The 18,739-nt window shown below is 37.2% G+C and overlaps 1 protein-coding gene across 2 annotated transcripts in view; it reads right to left on the minus strand.

Annotated features, from left to right (window-relative positions):
• Nucleotides 1-2,573: 2,573 nt before the first annotated feature.
• Nucleotides 2,574-18,739, minus strand: part of GABRB2 (gamma-aminobutyric acid type A receptor subunit beta2) — a 135,561-nt gene continuing 119,395 nt past the window's right edge. The window contains exons 9-10 of one of the 2 annotated variants that reach the window (XM_041488006.1): nt 6,563-6,613; nt 2,574-2,980 (exon numbers count right to left, since the gene is read on the minus strand). In XM_041488006.1, the coding sequence (XP_041343940.1) occupies nt 2,633-2,980; nt 6,563-6,613 (399 nt within the window). In that variant the 3' untranslated portion in view covers nt 2,574-2,632. The remainder of the gene's footprint in view (nt 2,981-6,562; nt 6,614-18,739) is intronic. The other variant, XM_041488007.1, reaches the window with a different exon arrangement.

The raw sequence follows: 18,739 nt of genomic DNA on the forward strand, positions 1-18,739 counted from the left end.
GCAAAAGTGCTCCTTCCCCACAGATAATTTATCTTTCCTAGTGACACCTGAGCAGAAACCAAACATTTTCTTTCACTCTCTGAGTAGCAATATCAGAGAGTATTATGGCTTGTACTGTAGCTTCAGAAAAGTGAATGTGCAGTTCCAGGATTCGATCTCTGTGATTTTTGTAACAGCTGAAGCAGTTACCAATGCAGAGAGTCAACACATTCCCTGTAAGGTTTTATATTTGATGTGTATCAACCACAGAAAGGCTGTGAGCTCCCTGCAGTCACACTCTGCGTCTGTGAAACAATAAAAGGAGCTGTCAGCAATTTCTGAAATGAAAGAAAAGCTTGTACAGAAGAATACCTTAAGACTGCTTTCATTTAGGATAATTAATATAATTTTTAAAGAACATACTTTGAAGAGAAATACTGAATTTTGATATGTTCCATTTCTTAAAATTGGGGAAAAAAAAACCCAACATGACTCATACCTATCAGCTGAAATCCCAAGTGCATCTACAAAGGTTATTGCGTTATGCATGAAATGCAGTCACAAATTGAATATGTGAACAAAGAGCAAAATTTTGACTTGGAAAGTTAATCACATGAGGAAAACCTGTCTCTACATATTGCAGAGTCTGAGCCTGGAGGCAGTGTGTGAATGCACACAACTTCCCGGCAGGTAGGGTGTATTGCAAATCCCATCCCAGGCTCTGAAATGATCCTCTCTTATTTGAACCACAAATAAGCATATAAAGTGCTCAGAAAAAAAGTCAGAATATTTGCCTATTAGTTCCCAGAACTATTCTCCTCCTATTAGTGTCATTCACTGTCAAACTGGGGGGGGGGGGGGGGGGGACACACCAAAAATAAAACCACAGAAACTTGTAAGAAAATTACTCTTTTGAAGAACAAAAAAATTTAAAAATATATTTTATGAAAAATATTCTAAAGATTTTTTTTTTAGTACCCTGAAAAACCACTTATACTCTCTAGTCTCTTTCAAAAATTTGTACACGGATGAGAGGTAGCATGGATGCAACAGATGTGGCTCTTGCTTCTTGAAACATTGTGTCAAACAACACTGGGGATCTGACCTAGTAAAAGCCATCAAGAATTTTTACTTTTTTGTTACAGTTCTTGTGACTGCTATTTTCATTACAAAAAGAGTTCCACAGTGGAATAAGTGACAAAAATTTTTGTCTAAATTTTTTTTTCTATTCTATTTTGCTATTTTTTAAAAACAAAGCTCAACGGAATGAAAAAAACCTCAACCTTTTAATTCAAGAAGCTTCTCAAAGAAAAACAAATGTACTAGTTTTTCAAGAGAAAACACCCTAAAGCAGGAAACATTCAAGAGTGTACTTACACTCTTAAAGTGATTGCTATGAATTTCTTTCCTTTAGAACAGTGCATTAAGGAAAACAAAAAATGAAATGGTATTGCCTAATCCAGACTGAGAAAAGACCCTGTCAGTACCTCTTGCACAGAAATATATACGTTCAGATCTCAACTGCTGAAAGAGGTACAGAACCTTTAACCAACAGCAGGAAGCATAATGCTGGAAAGATGAAAACCTGGAAGAAATCACACAACTCCACACGACTATTTCAGACTAATGTGTGTACAGCTGACAACATTCATCTGCACTGTGTATATACATACATATATATATATATATATATATATACACACACACACACACTTTTATTTATATGTAGCCTCCTGTCTCCTTGCCCCTGCACTTTGAAACTGCTCTCTCACTCTCCCTGCCCTAGAGAAAGGCAGGGCACCAATAGCTTCCTTCAGCCATCCACAGAATTACTATTTGGGCAATTAATTTTGGCACTTTGGACAGATTCCCTTTCCTCAGCACAACCCAGCAGCATCTACCTGCTCAGTGCAGATGCATTTTTATACAGTCCCTACATTCCTCTACTGATCCCAAGCACAGTCACTGTGACTGAGCATATGTCCTCTCTTTGAAATACAAACAAACTAGTGCTTCTTGCTTCAGCTTCTGTGCAAACACCCAACCCCATTATTATCAGTCAAAGGTTCAGTTCTTTCAATAAATAAAAGGAAATACCTGAATATGGTTGGGAAACCTCTGACCATCATCATCTTGGAAAGATGATAGGCACTACTTGTTTTCAAGTTTACACATTTAAAAAGTAAAGTGTATATGTTTCATAAGCATAACTCAGTACACTCTCTTAAGTGTATATGCATGCCTTGGATATGTACTTTCCCTGGAATGGCATGTACTGCTGTTGAAATTAAGACTTGTTTCTCAAATGCTGCTCTATAATTTGTACCACTAAACTCAAATGGCCATTGGAAAAAAAAAAAAAAAAAAAAGTGAGGGACAATGTGACAGAAGTGATTTTCAAAACGCAATTTGCCTTTACACTCAAAATGCACTTATATTTTGATAAGGGGATATGTCCATACTGCAACTTAACATATATATGGTTTAGCAGATACAACCAAAACATTATAAAAACAGACCATAGAGTGGGCCAGCAACTAAGGTGTTTTAAAATAACTTTTTGTCCTGAATAGAATTTTTCCAAGTCCCACTTTTGGCTGTACAACTGATTTGAAGAGAAATCCAGTTCTTTCCTCCTGCGTGGCTTTGTTTCTTAGTTCACATAGTAAAGCCAATAGACAATATTGAAGAAGGAAAAAACAACAGGGAAGAATATGCGAGACCATCGATCTATGGCATTGACATCAGTCAAGTCAGGGATGGTGATTTTCAGCTGGGACGCGCGTCTCCGTAGCCGGCTCTTCTTCTGTGCCACGTGCCGCTCCAGGGCATTGCGGCCGAAGCTGTGCCTGGGCAAGCCGGCTTTGCGGTACTGGATGCTCGAAGTGTCATAGGCCAGCATTGTGCTCCTAGGGTCCCCAAGCCCCATCACAGCCTCCGAGGCAGCCATCTCGTTTTTAATTTCCAGCGTGCTCAACAATATGTTTTCGTGTGGGTCCATCTGTAAAAAATAAGACGGCGGGTTTAGCAGAGGGGAAAGGAAGCCCAGTCAGCTGCAAACTGAAGCCATGCTGATAAGGGCCATATCTAGCATTACTAATTGATTGGATGTCAGCCTGAAAGACTCTAAGCATAGCTGTGATTATATTTATTATAATTTATTTGTGACCTCACGGAGAAATAGGGCCAGCATAGTATACTGCAATAAATCGTATTTCCCTGGACCCAATGGTCAGCAAGCACAAGCAATACCTGGGAACAGAGAATACACTCAGCTCCTGAAAGTGGCATTCTGTCACTGAGTAGGAGATGTGGGGCAAATATTGAAATTTTCAGGGGTTTTGGAAGGAAATTGAGTGGAAAAAGATGTGCTTTGTTTTGGTTTTTCTTCTTTCAAATGAAAGCTTTGGCTCTGACATAAACTTCTATTATTCACGAGGTCTCACCACCTCCATGAATGAGATACAGAGCACTGCACAAGAGAATGCACATTTTAGGTCCCCATATTCCAAACAGGAGTGCTGGTTACTTGGGGAAAGGCAATGGCATAGTCTAGCTACAGCTGTGTGGAAACTCCATGCCCTAGTACTAATAAATTTCTTCAATACAGTGCATGCTGTAATAGCATGCTGCTGTAATAGCAGAGATCTGCAATTTCAAGCAAGGGAAAAGATGTGCAGAATGTAATCACATCAAATGTACATTGAACAGTTGTTTCAATGGGTAGATTTAGCTGCTATGCACTCTTTAAAGGCAATTCAGTGAAAAAAAAATGAAAACTATATTGTAGAGAAACCCCTTAGACAAGAGGATTTCAAAGATAAGGAACTAAGTTCCACTCTTAGGCAATCTGGAGAAGATCTGGAGTGTGGAAGTAGATTTTAAAAAGAATCCATTTATAGAAAACAAAAGTTATTTAGGGAAGTCCTAATTCTTCTCAGCCATTTCTCTAAGCATGCATTTTGAATTGTGTGATAACAGATTATAATTAACTAAAAGTTCTTAAAAACAATAAGAGCTAATGAGAAGCTAGTTAATTACATTGGATTAGTGATGGTAGTGCAGATATACTCCAGGCCAATTAAGAGAAAAAACTGTCCCAGAGCTCCTTTAAGAATAACTCAGCCACATTATTCATTTATCATGTACAGAGAATATATTCTATGATTAGTACTCAAAGTGCAAAAACTGTGGCCTTTGTGGATTTCTAAACAAAAACAGGGTATCAGTATATTCTGTAATATTTAGAAACCAGCAGTCTGCAGCACGTACCACCCTGCACTGCCCAGAGCAGACTGTGTTCACCATTATTAAACCCCCTATGTAATATTTACCATGGTGAGATGAGAGAACTGGGTTATAACCAGTTGCTTTTTAGTAGCACCCCCTGCCCAGTGTTCTGAACTGAGAAGTCAGGCACTCACAAAGGCACTTTGGACCTACTGAAACACTGTCATTTGAGTGATTACATCTGTTCAAGTGATGCACAAAACCTAGTGTTGCTGAGATGACAGATTTCCCTCTCTCTCACTTTTTCCTCCGATCTGTGTGAGTTTGCACCCCTCTAGCTTCATTGTATTTTAATTACAAATCAAATGTCATAACTCAATGTGAAACAAAGTCTTTTTTTTTGTTAGCTTTTCATGAGAGCCACATGAAATGTATGAAATTCATAGTGTGGGAATTCAATCTTTACTTGAAAAGCACTGGAAAAATTTGAAAGCTGAGCTGGAACTCCAGAAAAATTCCTTTAAGAGATTTGTAGCATGATACTGAGCATAGTGAGGGAATATTGCTTCTATCCAGGAAGGCCATCAAATCTGTTCTTATCTGCATAGGACAGGTAACAGTAGTATTCTGCTATTGTTATTCCAACAAAGCATATATCTGCAAAAGCTTTCAAAGAGATCAATGAAACATCAAGATGGACTTCAAACATTATTTTCTAATGAGTGTATTTATCTGGAAAATTCTTTTGTGATTTTTTGGGGTAAAACAAAAGGGGTCTCATGTTTGTTATTAGATCTCAGACCAATTGTAAGACTCTCAGGGTCCTAAAAATAAAACAATTAATTACAGGCACTTGGCATTCATTGATCCCAAAATGTCTAAAATCTAAGAGGTAAGTTTCCTACATGAGGGGTGCAAAGTCATTTGGAAACTACATTTTCTATATTTTCATATGACCTCAAGAAAAGAAGTTTTAGTTCCAGTGACATCAGGGGAAGTTGGATATAACATCCACTAATGTAATGGGTTTACCCTTTAGCCCAGAGCCTGGGTTATTTTTCACCTCAGTGTTGTGCATTCTAGGATACTATTTTTGAAAATATTTTAGTGCCAACAATTTTTTTCACATCTTAAATCTTCTTAGGATGAATTTACTTTAAGCATTTTATCCTTTTGATCTGCAATGATATTAGAAATTTGAGTGCTCTTTACATATTTGCATACATTCTATGCAGCACACATGCAAGAGAGGCTATTTTAGTCTGCTAGAGTTAGACACAAACATGTTTTAGCAACATGATATCACTCCAGTCAACTTTTTTTCTTAATGCAGCAAAATGCTGCAGATGTCTATAAACTTGGAAGCAGTTAGTAAGATTAGTGATGCTGGGCAGAAAAAACATTAAGCAATATTCTAAACTATCCTCTAGGGAAAAATGTCTTCTTCTGTACATATTACACTCATATCAGAGTTGAAGCAGAGCATTGCATTTTTCAATATTCCAAGACTTATTTTTCAGAAGAAATAATGCAAAATACAGTAAATATTAGAGATGGGCGAATCTTCAAGTGTTACAATACCCAGAAAAACACCTCAAAGTTCAGCTGCTTCTTGAGAACTAATTTGACCCTTCTGCATCTGGAACAATGAACTGACCATAAGAATAAATGCATTTTCTCAAGATATTTTGAATTTCCAAAAGGAAGGAAGGAAGGGAGGAAGGGAGGAAGGGAGGAAGGGAGGAAGGGAGGAAGGGAGGAAGGAAGGAAGGAAGGAAGGAAGGAAGGAAGGAAGGAAGGAAGGAAGGAAGGAAGGAAGGAAGGAATCTAACTCTAGGACCTTTGTCAAAAGGTTCCCTGTCAAATTGGAGAGAGCTGTGACAGTTTTTTCCACCCAGCAGATTCGCCCAACTCTAACTAAAACATGCTTTTGTAACAAAGTGACACCTGAGATAGAATGACAGTGAACTACATTTATTGTAAACAGCACCACCCTTTCAAAAGGATCCCAAAGCGCTTTACAAGCATTAGAAAGAAGAACCACTTCACTTCCCAGTGAAGCACAATCACCTCTGAGGTGAAATGTGGTGACTGACAGTGCAGAACAACACACTTTATTTTAGTCGAGGAAATGGAGAATGTTGTAGCCAATTAAAACTATGGGGTGGGTGAGTGGTGGTGGGGAATGTTGGGTAAGCAGAACAGTTACATAAATTGGTATTTGGCCAGGTGCTCGAGGTTGAGATGACCACACTATAAAAAAGTGCCATGGGATCTTTAATGACCATAACCGGTCAAGACCTAAATTTTACGTTCTCTGAGGATAAAAACATTAGAAAACAATGAAAGATACCTTTGTTGAATACATTTCTGGACAATGATATGTGCCAATTATTCTTCTGTCCTGTAAGTTAATAAAATCAAGACCAGTTTCCTTAGAGATAAGGCAGCTATTATCTTTCATTTAAAATTAAAGCACTGTAGTATAATAGTAGGACAAGTAATTAAAATATATAGGGACCTCTAAGCCAACAATTAGCATAGGTACATTCTGGCTTCAGAGGTGCTATTACTGCCTTGCTGTGCTCCTCAAGGTAACATAATGTTGTGATGTAAATGTATTTTTTCCAGTTGGTCATTTGACCAAGGAAGATATGATGATATGAAAACAATTATTAAAATTATTCTGGGGGAAAGTAAGTGTAAAAGTGGTTTCAAAAGGAGGTGGAGGAAGGTTAAAAAGATCTCTTGGTGCTGAAGGATTGTTCAACCATAGAACTAGACTCTTTATGGTGAACAGGAGAGTTCAAACTTAATGGAGAAATTCCCAGGACAAGAAAGGAAGGGAGGATGAAGATGAAGAAAAAGCAGCAGCAAGTACTATGGAAATAAAAGGTGAAGGCAGAAGTGGAGGAGTAATGACCAGAGCTAAGCAACCATGCAAGACACTGGGGTTTTTATAAATCAATCTTAAATGTGAATGACAAAATAGATGATGCAAATGATTCATTTACAGGTCCAGGTCAAACGGAAGAAAAGTTGACTCTGGAGCCTTGAAAGTGGCCATGACTTTTTTGATGGTCTCAAACAAAGGGAATACAGAGGAAAGCATAGAATTGTTACCATTATATATTCTTCCTGATACCTAGAAACTCCAAAATGATGGCTTTCTTGAGGAATTAATCTTACAATAATACATTAGCAACTGTTAAATACAAGAAAATTACAACTCCCACACACATTCATTAGGAATCCTCCAAGGATGACCAGACCTCTGAAATTATTAACTTTCAGTAAATCAGTTCCTTGGTGTTTATGGTCTGCTGCTCTGCCAAACACAGCTTTATAGTACAGGAGAAATTTATACTGATGAATTGAAAAGATACAACATTGACACTTCTCCTTTCTCATACACTGTTCATTTTCACCTGTAACCTTCAACTACAGGCAGGAACTGGTGGCTCATTTTATGGTAGAGTGGCTCAGAAACTGTGTATAAAATAGACAGTAGGGATGGAATTCCTGATAGAAAAACTCTGAAACAAAACAGTTGTAAATTGAAAACTTACTTTTTGTTAAGTAGAGCTGCCAGTAGATTAAAACAAAATCTGGTGAGGTAAACCATGGAGTCTAAACTGGTACCCAGTCTATTATAAAGACTAAACCCTCAAATTTAGCAGTTATATGTCCTGTGAAGTGACATTCCTAAGAAATGAAGACAGAAATAAAGATCCCTTTCTCAATGAAGACTTATGTGACATGTCTAGATATCTAATTTAATTTGTTATAGATGAAAACCTTACTATCTATAGCACAGTTTCCCACTTCTTAAAAGCTGAGGTTTGCTTGGAAAACCAGTAATATTCCATTCCTGACTAGTCACAGGAGCTCAAGTAAGATCAGATGAAAGTGTGACGTGCACTTTACCTGTAATAGGGATCTTCCACCTCATCAGCAAGGTCTGACTCATGGAATGGGAACCACTGAGCTCTGGGGATAGCCCTGACTGCACAGGCAATGTGTGGGAGGTAGACAGCTCTGTGTAAGCTGCTGCTGGGTTCACTCTGGATGAAAAAACAATTAATGAATTTCAAAGGGCACCTGACTAAAGCTATAGTGGTATTTTTGACATGATAAGCCAGTCTGCTGAGATAAAGCTATGGAAATTTATAAGACACAAATGCAAATATTTAAAAATATCTATATGCGAAACAATGTCTTTAACAATGTAACAAACCCTGCATTTCCATTGTCTGTCCAAAACACAGTTAACTGCCCGTATTGTAGCTACTGTATATGAAACCAGGCTAGCATGTATTGTTGTACACCTAAAATTTGGGTCAGGCTGTAAAGAGTACAGTTAGAGGACAGTAATGGGGTAGACTTATCATTTCAGGTTGCTTCACATGGTTTCAGATCAGAAAATTCAGAGAAACTCTGCAAATTAGAGAAGGATTTTCTTCAGGTTCTTGACCTTTCAAAGACTAAAAATCTAAGCACACCCTACGGCCCTGCAAGAAACCTGTAAGAGTTAAAAAAAAAAGGGGGTGAGGAACAAATATAAGATCTGAACATGGAGCCTTAACATTTCTCTAAATAATTATAAATCAGTTTATAGACATCCATTTCTACCTTCTGATATATATGACTTTTTGATCATTATCTTTAGTAATGCAGCCATAACTTAGTTGCAAGTATTGCAGGATTCTGGAGAAATGGTTGAAAACATAACTTCCCGTTAGTATGCATTACTTAAACATGGGATTCTGTATTTAAGGCACTGAAGAATGAGTGCCCAGATGAAATGTGAGAGGCTAAAGCATCTTTGCTTTGACGGCATTTGAAAAAAACCCATGAAATATGAACTTGTTCAAACCTCTGCACAGAATCCAATAAGCTTGAAGTTTACATCAATGTCTTCTCAAATACAATTTTCAGCAACAATTTTTTGACTACTGAGACATTTAGGAGGAAGCACAGGAAGGTGATCTGGAACAGAAGATTTCTGGGGTAGCAATTAACAACAGCTTAAATCCTATTGTTTCACAAAAACCAAGGTGTTGGGCAGTGCAGATTCTTAGTAATACTGCTCTGATGAAGTTATTTGTTATTTCTTTTTTAAAATATCATCCCATTTACAAGTATACAATTAATTTTTTTGAAGATAATATGAATGAAGAACACATCAGCAGAATCTGCATCTTAACCTGCTCACTTCCATCTGTGACAAGGAAAATGAAATTTTCATCAAGCCTTTATGACAATCATAAGTCTCCCATTATGGTGTCTTACAAAATACAATTTAGCAGATATATTGAGCACCAAAATTCTACTACAAAAACAGAGCAAAATCGGTTATATAAGAAAGTATTGTGAAAGATAAAAAAATGCATTGAACACACAATTACCACCACAACTTGCAAAATTTCTAGGGTATAATTTGGACATAGTTATGGTTTTGAAATATGAACTAGATGGTACAAATAAGGTTGTTAAGTTGCTCCTCTAGAACAGCTCCAGAGAAATATATTAAAGATGTTATTTTTCTTGTTTGAAGCCAAATATAATGTGCAAAGAACTACACAGCACATCCTTGTCATGAGAGTGGGTGGACTGAATGGCAGTCTACCAGTTTCATCCGTCTGACCACGATATCTCACTTGTCAACAGATTCAGGCTTGCGGTTTTGGGGAACACATAATTCTTGGGCCCAGGCCAAAGACAAACATGTTCAGAGACAGCAAGAGGACCAAAGATAAAACTCTGGGGAGAAACTGCAACTAATTCAACAAAAACAACAAAACTAAAAGAAAATTTCTGAGATCTTTCTATGGAAAAATCACTGAGAAGATTTTGTTACAAAGAAAAGAAAGATGAACTTCTAATATTTTATAACGGATGTTCAAATTAAAAAAGATCCAGAAAAGTATTTCATATGATCAGTTCATTGCTGATTTAGAAGCCTGAAACAGAGGCAGTTCCACAGCTACAGATACTGCAAGGCTCAGAGGACTAAAATGAAATGGCTTCTGCTTTAAAATTATGAAAAAAGAAAAACCCAAACAAACCCAAATCTCACTAAATTAAAATGTTCCTGCCCAATTTACTTGTACATCAATAATCTGGGTTTTTTTTGGGGAGAATCTAACATTTTGTTACTCATTTCAAAATGAGCAACAAGAATGAAGACACTTTCTTGTCAAGATATGATTAATAATTTAATATCTGTTTCTGAGTAAATTTCTGTATATGCAAAATATGCACCAATATTATGTATAATTTAAAAATTGTATTACACTTTAATTGTTTTTGTGTATGCATTAATTCTAGGGAAAATAAAAACTAGATTATAGTTTTCTTCATGACATGGTATCTTTTTGTGTCTGTGCATTTCAATCAAATTTGAGTTCAGTTAGTTAAATATACGCTTTGAATACTTACAAAACACATGGATAGAAAGTGGTCCAAAAAAACCCCATTACATGAAAAAAAATCATATGTATTTAGGCTCTGTGACCTTTACTGTTGCATCCTTCAGGTCACAACTGTTAAGTTTCTGACAACCACATTACCAGAACACAGAGCTGGTTTTGAAAACATGAGCAAGGACAGGTATGGAGAGCTTTTTGCACACAGCTGTAAGATGCACTAAGTTTAGGGACAAGTCTTGACAATTTTTTACATGAGAAGAAAACTATATTCAAGTCTCTTCTTAAAAGAGGAATGGAGACATAAGAATGAAAAAGGACATAGAAACCATGTTGTAGTACAACCTTTTATCATTGCAGAAGTATTCTTAAAAATAGTTTCTAAGGAGTAAAAAAGATATATTCACATACAGACATATATTGTCTCTACATACACAGATCTGAGTTTAGGCATAATCCTACCAATCTACCTACCTAGTGTTTTCCTAAGTTACAAAACTAACTCCTGGTGTCTATCTTTCTCCATATGCAGGATACTGGGAAAGCAGTGGAACCCAAAAGAATTTGTAACTAAGTGAATTTACCATGAAACATAGGTTTTCATAGGCCAGCTTGACTGTTTCACTAAATTTAACAGATGTGTAAGCAACACAAATCCTAACATGCTTCAAAAAAGAAAAAAGTATTAAATTTCCACATGTCTAAATGGATGCCTCTAAATGCATCTAAATGGATAGAGTCTTTAGAATGTGGTTTTCATATAAATAGACTGACAGTCACTATAACAACATTATAATAATATTTTTACCACTTAGTGACACCCAAGTGTACATAATCCAGTGAGCCCAAAATTCATGAGCACAACTAGGTTACCTTCTCTAGCACATACTACTTGCAGTCACATCTTATGTTTTGGATAGCAATTTGCCAGCTCCTGGCTGCTGAATTAAGCCTTGACAAACTCTTTAGAGCTGATGTGTTTCAGGAAATCAATTCACCAAATTTCCCTAGCCAGACACACCTTCTGGACTGCAGCTACATACATTTCTTCTACTTCACTGTACATAATTTGTCTTTTTTTTGTGTCTTATTTCTTCACATCTTGGTCTAATGACTTAAACTGCACTAAGGGATTCTTTTATGAACTAAAAATTGTGTTCTGCTCAGGGTCACTGGTTGCAGATGCAGCATAAAAGCAAAGGGGAGAATGTGCTTTAAACAAGTGTACAGGCACTGGCATTACATTAATTAAATATGGCATTCAAAGGAGTGCAACTGAAGAAAAAAAGCCTCACGCAGTTGACTTGACCTTTATTCAGATGTCGTGTGGAATACCAGCACAGATCGTGGAAAATCACCTTCTGACTGCTTCTGCAAAGTGCTGTGAGCAAAATCTGGAACCTCCTCAAATTTCACTCCTATCCAAGCTCTGGTTTGATAAAACATGAAGAGGCTGGCCAGACACCCTGTGCATTGCTGTTTCATAGGCAAGTTGTTCTCTGAGAATGCATGAATAGAAATTTAGGAGAAAGGCTAAGATTTTATAATCCATGTCTACTTTGTTACATGTCCTTCGATAAATTGCTGTGTAAGGAATACCTTCTGATCCTGGATCAACAATCAGTCCTCGTGCAGCTTTACCTGTACTGCAAACAAAAGGAAAACTCTCCTTGGAGAGAAAGAAAGAGGATGAATTCTTTCACTGACATCTGGACAGTGGCAGCATTAGCTCCAGCAATACAGAGCAGTAAGGATTTGAGACCAAAATTTTAAGAGCTTCGTGTTGCCTTAGTGTTCTAATATCCTGTTCAGTTTATTAACCAAGTCTGTGCATATAACCAGTTCAAAAATTCTCTTTTTATCAAAAGCTTTTACATCTTGTAAACATGTTATATATGCTTACTCATGTTTTTTACTAGAAGTACCTCTGGTCCATAGGGTATAAAGTGCCATTTTGTGTAATAGGTACTGACTGGTTTTCGGTACCTTTGCAATAGTTTCTTCTCCCTGAAGATGCATTATATGATTTCTTCAGATAGAAATGAACAAATATTGCTATGAACTGAAAAGGCCAGCAGCAAGCCAGAAGTAAATCAGTGGGGAAATAAAGGCATATTTATATAAAGCCAAGCCTAATTGTTTTGGAGCATTGCTTTGAAGCAAGGTCTATTATCTCGGGCCTAAGCCCTGCTAATGCATCTTCACACCACAGCCTGAAAATTGAAGAGAGTGACCTTGTCTGTTTGCAGTGCACTGAAAGCCATCACAAGCTGCAAAAAGCCACAGGTACAGATCAGAGCATTCTCTTTGGCTCAGGTTAACACACTCCTTCATCTAATTCACTCCTCCTTTTCTAGAGACATCTATGGATATGACAGATTAAAAAAAAAATACAAGGCTCTTCCAGTTATTCTCTTGTAATGTGGTGAAAAAGAAGTTTGGAAGCTGTCATGGGAAATGTCAGGTAGCACATCAGCACCTGAACTGACTCTGCCATTTCCAAGTGTGCTGCTGTAACAGAGGATATTTTGGGCAGAATGGACTAGAAAGTTCTCAGTCTCCCTGCTCCAAGAGGTCCCATACATTAGACAGTGAGTCTGAAAGCAGGCATCTGGGGAAGGAGGATGCTGTGGGAGCCCCATTTCCTTGCTAGATTACACAACTGACAGTCCATCCTTAGCCTACCAGTTGCGTAGTTGAAATAATTAGGTGTAATCACTTGTGAAACAGGTGATTGCATGCTCTTATTTCTCTCAAAGCTCTGATAATGCAAGGGAGTTCCCTTGGAGTGAAAGATCTGAGGAAAACTACTTAACTAGTTCAGCTAAACTCGGTCAGACTCCTTTCCTTAGTCAAAAAGCTGTAGGGAAAAAACCAGCAGCTGAGACTATTTGAAGGGGAAGAAAGTTACCAAGTGTTTCTGAGGGCAGGTTAAGTTTCTATTTGTCATTGGCTTGCCATCTCACCTCTTTTAACAGCCCTGTGCTAATCCAGATATGACAACACTGGGCCAGGAGGGCAATGAATTGCAAAGATACCTGTGTTTGTTTAAACCTTCTTAGCTTCCTAAGCTTCCTTCGTTAATTTTTTGAGAACACTTCTACTGTATTCAAATGTATTAAGATATGTTTAAATTCATTGTCATACTGGCATTCCATGTTCTTGGTACACAAATTTTGAATGGAAAAACGTCATTAGTCTGACAGTTTCCCTTGTTTGTGATTTGCACTACGAGCAGCAATGCACTGTCCCTTTCAGGTGTGCTGACTGAATACCTTATGTAATAGAAAGAGGTCTGAGTAAAGAATTAGTCATTGTTTTAAAAATATACTCAGTATATTTAAAAAGGAACCTTATCTAAATATGCAGAGGTTAGCAATGTCACTTCACATTTATTTACAGAAAATGACTGAATAAATCTGCATAAACAGCTTTACAAAGCATTGCATAATACAGTGACATTTTTCCCCTGTTTCCCAGAGGGAAATTGCTGTGTTACTGCTCACAATAAGAGAGTATGATTGCAAAATTAAAGGTAGTTTTATTTATGTGACTTATATTATCATGTACTTCAGGTATATTGTCTGTGCATTGGAGCATTCTCTGTGCTTTAAGCTAAGTTGGAAGCATGTAGACTTTGATCATTACTGCAACTGCATCCAATCTAAAATCACATTTAGTGATGTATTTACATGTATTTTACATTATGCAAAACATAATGCTGCTTCTGTGAAGTGCCAAATCAAATTATTTGAAAGAACATAGATAAGAAATTCTATATAAGGAATGTTAATTTGCTAGATGATTTAACTATAAAGAAAAAAATTAAATAATTTAGAAATAACTTAAACACTACCTGAATGACATATAGGTAAGAATTAGAAGGACTAGAAATGGAAGAAAGGTGCACTAAATCATTATGTGGTAATGCCTCTGTAAGGTTTGATACCTGAGTTGAAAAAAGGAAGTATCATATCCTGTTTGTAGGTAATGTCCTCGTGAGACAACAATAGTGATACTGAAGAACAGACTGACCAGGACCTCCTCAAAGAGACAGATCTGTAGCTCTTCCTTTAATGAAAATCTTCCTGTAGGAAGTGCTCCCAGTACTCACAGTGAGTATCATCTCTGCTGCCTCTGATGCTGTGGAAGAGGATGGCACAGAGCTGCTTTTCCATGGGAATCACCGCTTGTCAAACATACAGATGGCAAGAAGCACTTTACAGAGGAAGGAGTCAGCCTTTCATTTACCATGGTCTTTAAAGTGACAGTCCTGGTTTTACCACTCTAACAGAAGTTTTCTGATCTATCCAGAATAACAAATATAGATTTAATTGATATTGAAAAGCATTTTCACCCTACTTATGCTTCAAGAGTAGTCAATTAATGCACATAGTAGTTTGGATCAAATGAATCAGATGAGCAACTGTAGAAAAAACAGCAGTAGAGTCCAATAGACAAATCAGCAGGTTATGCAGCTGGCTGACAGGAAATTTAGTAACACAGGAAAACATATGGAAAATATAGAACTTGGCAGGTGATCAGACAGCAAATGTCTACAAGATATATCAGATTCATCACAATGGTCAGCATCAGCAAACCCATCTAAATCAGAGTTCCAAGATGGAAACATCCAAGGTAAAATTATTAGAAACAACAAATTAATAGTACATTTAAAAATTAACCAAAAATAACTTGGCTCCTAGATTCTGGAAAAAAATGTAAGGGGAATAAGTCAGCTCTGAGAGAGCACCAGGAAACTAATTATCTGAGCTGTTATAACAGAAATGAAACTTATTAAAATGACTGGGGGTCTGCCTAAGAAATCATTGCAGCTGAACCAGGCTCTACACTGGAATTGTAGTTAGGCAAATCATCTTCTTGGAGGCAAAGCCAAACTTCACAGGGAGAAAACCTGAAGAGTTTTATGACAGTAGCTTGTTTCCCTCCCCTAGCCCCCTTCCACCTCACAAGGAAACAAGAAAAAAAATTACAATGAGAAGAAAAACAGGGTCACAGAGGCTTCTAGACCAAATCTTTCTAGATCATTTGTATAAGGAGATGATTTATGGATTTCAGTAAAGCCTTTGGTACATTATCTTAAAATAGAAGGGATAACATGTTCCAGATGCATGTACAATTACCCACAGGAAGACAGGTGCATCTTATTGGGAAGTCAGAGGCTGGAATCTGGCCCTGTATTTTAATATATCTTAATTATCTTGAAGAAGCACAGACAATATTAGCATAAAGATTGATGAAATGCAAAGGACCAAAAGGACACTGATGACCATCTTAAATACAAAAGCTCACAGAATAAAAAGACATAACACTGGCTTACCGTATATACACCATACTTTATGACAAGCCTCAAGCAGACATAGGACACACTCAGTGTACCTCTCCTTATGTACACTTGCAATACTATGCCAATCAGAACAGAAGAAAATGAGAAACTTGAGACAACCAAGGCAAGAAAGGCATAGGAGACAAAAGATGAAAAACTTGAAAAGAGAGGTGAGGAAATTATGTGAATGCTGTCTCAAATAAATTAAATGATGTCTAGAGTAAGAAGAAAGGCAGTGGTTTACCCATAGCAGCAATATGATTGTTTATAGAAAGAACAACTAGTCTTGGCAAGGCAAAAGATGATGACTTGGACTAAAGGAACCAATTGCTAAATGCAGCCTGAGAAGTTTCAAGAGCGAAATGATGATACTCTGAGCCATTTTTATCTGAACTCACTGCAAAGAAAATCAAGCAAGTCCTATATGATTTAACAAGTCTGTGGCAATGTATCTGCTGGTAACTGAGCCTGAATCTGCCTGAGTTTTATGTTTTTTAAATTTCTACATGATTTTATAACTCAGGTTTCAGTATCCAAGAAGCAAATGAAGATATAGGCCCAATTCCTTCCCTACCTTTCCATTACCACAAACAGGATCAACAGTCTTTGAAAAGGGAGTATATCTTACATGAGGATTCAGACTAGATACATGGAAGAACTTTTTTTCAAATGAGAGTGGTGAAACAGTGGAAGAGGTTGCTCAGAGAGGTGGTGGATGCCCCCTCCCTGGAAACAGGGATCCAAGGTCACATTGGATGATGCCCTGAGCAACCTGATCTAGCTGAAGATGGCCCTGCTCATTAAAATGAGCTTGGAGTAGGTGACCTTTAAAGGTCCCTTCTGACTCAAACTATTCCATGATTTAAAAAAAAAAAGACAGAACAAACCCCAAACTATCAGATTTTGCATATGATATGAATATATTGTGAAATTTAAAGAAAGATTTGGTCACAGTTTCATCTGGAATAGCCCTGGGGAAGCTCTGCAGCCAGCCTTATGCAGTTCACTCAAATGGAAAAAGAGGACACCTGAGGGGATCCAAAGGTCACATTGGATGATGCCCTGAGCAACCTGATCTAGCTGAAGATGGCCCTGCTCATTAAAATGAGCTTGGAGTAGGTGACCTTTAAAGGTCCCTTCTGACTCAAACTATTCCATGATTTAAAAAAAAAAGACAGAACAAACCCCAAACTATCAGATTTTGCATATGATATGAATATATTGTGAAATTTAAAGAAAGATTTGGTCACAGTTTCATCTGGAATAGCCCTGGGGAAGCTCTGCAGCCAGCCTTATGCAGTTCACTCAAATGGAAAAAGAGGACACCTGAGTCACCAAATCTCCAAGAGATTGCAATGGATTCAGCAGACACTACAGTCATGGGAAAAAAGCTTCCATTGCACAATGTGTTTTAGGCTCCCTAGTATCTTCTGAATAACACCAAGCAAAAATAGAGAGATTACCAGTGCCTGTGTCCACACTGGAATCTGCCCATGGAAGAGAATTCAACAGCATAAAGGGAGCATGAATTAACTTCTCCTTTGATTTTGCCACCAGTTGTGGATGAGAGGACTAGTCAGCACTTCCCCTCTCACCACATTCTGTTGATTGAAAGTTTTATGAAATTGTTACCAAACAAGAGTGTTGGAATTGCAAGAAAACCATTACAGATTTGCTGGTCGGTAAAGTATAAGCAAAGATGCTGTGCTACAAACAGCAGCTCCAATAACTATTTATCCACCTCTTTTAGAGTGTCAATGCTGAATGCAGCAACAGAAGTTTTGTGTAGAAGTTTTCATCCTTATATTTTGAGGTTTATTCCTCATGGTATCAATCTTCTCTTGTGTAGTATCTGAGTCTTGTGAATTCATAATATTGCACATAGTGCTTCAAGAGGAATCTTGTAATATCACAAAAGAACACTCATGCCTTGTCAAATCAGTCCTTCACTATTGGAGGCTAGTTAATGATGAACTGTTTGTGTGATCCCATTTCTAAAATATGTTAGTTTTTATGAAAAACTGTTTTTGAACTAATTTCAGCAGTTCAGACCCCTTTTTGATCCTTATAAATGAAAATAATTACATAATATTTTTCTCCCTTTAATAGATAAAATATTCAGGTCCATTAAATATTAATATGTTTTCTCGCTGCTGGTCAAACAACAAGAACAGCTGTCAGCTCCTTTCCTTCTCCCCAGAGCAGCCTGTGCAGTAGGACAAGTTCTCTGATCCTCTCCTATTTGATTCCCTACTATTGCTCAAAGGATTGCAAACATGATTACCAGATCAGAGTGGATCTGGATACCAGAGCAGAACTGCCATAGACTGTTAACCATGCTGGCCTAGAACATTAACTGAAAGGCTCACTATGAAAAAAATAAAAATAATGTAAAATTGTTCCTTGTGTTCCACAGTATATCTTGTGTCAATCCTGTAAGCTGGTATTCTTGAACAGTTATTGAAATTAATTTACTCTACCTAGTGGATTGGATTAACACAACAGTTAGTGCTTTCAAATTCTGCTTCATGATCAGCAATTTGCCACTGGGCTTTGGCTATTCTGTTACACAGCTGAAAGGTCTATTGTATGAACAAGAATGTTGAAAACACCACAAGTGAAGCAAAGTGTACAAAAATATACCTCAGCTATGGATTTTAAATTTCCATTGATGTTAGAGAAAAGACTTCAGGTAAATTCAGATGTAGTCTTATAAAATTACTTACAGCATAGTATATAGCATTTTTAAAAGTGA

This window comes from Pyrgilauda ruficollis, unplaced genomic scaffold (genome assembly GCF_017590135.1).
Source record: "Pyrgilauda ruficollis isolate IOZ18807 unplaced genomic scaffold, ASM1759013v1 scaffold86, whole genome shotgun sequence".
Lineage (NCBI taxonomy): Eukaryota > Metazoa > Chordata > Aves > Passeriformes > Passeridae > Pyrgilauda > Pyrgilauda ruficollis.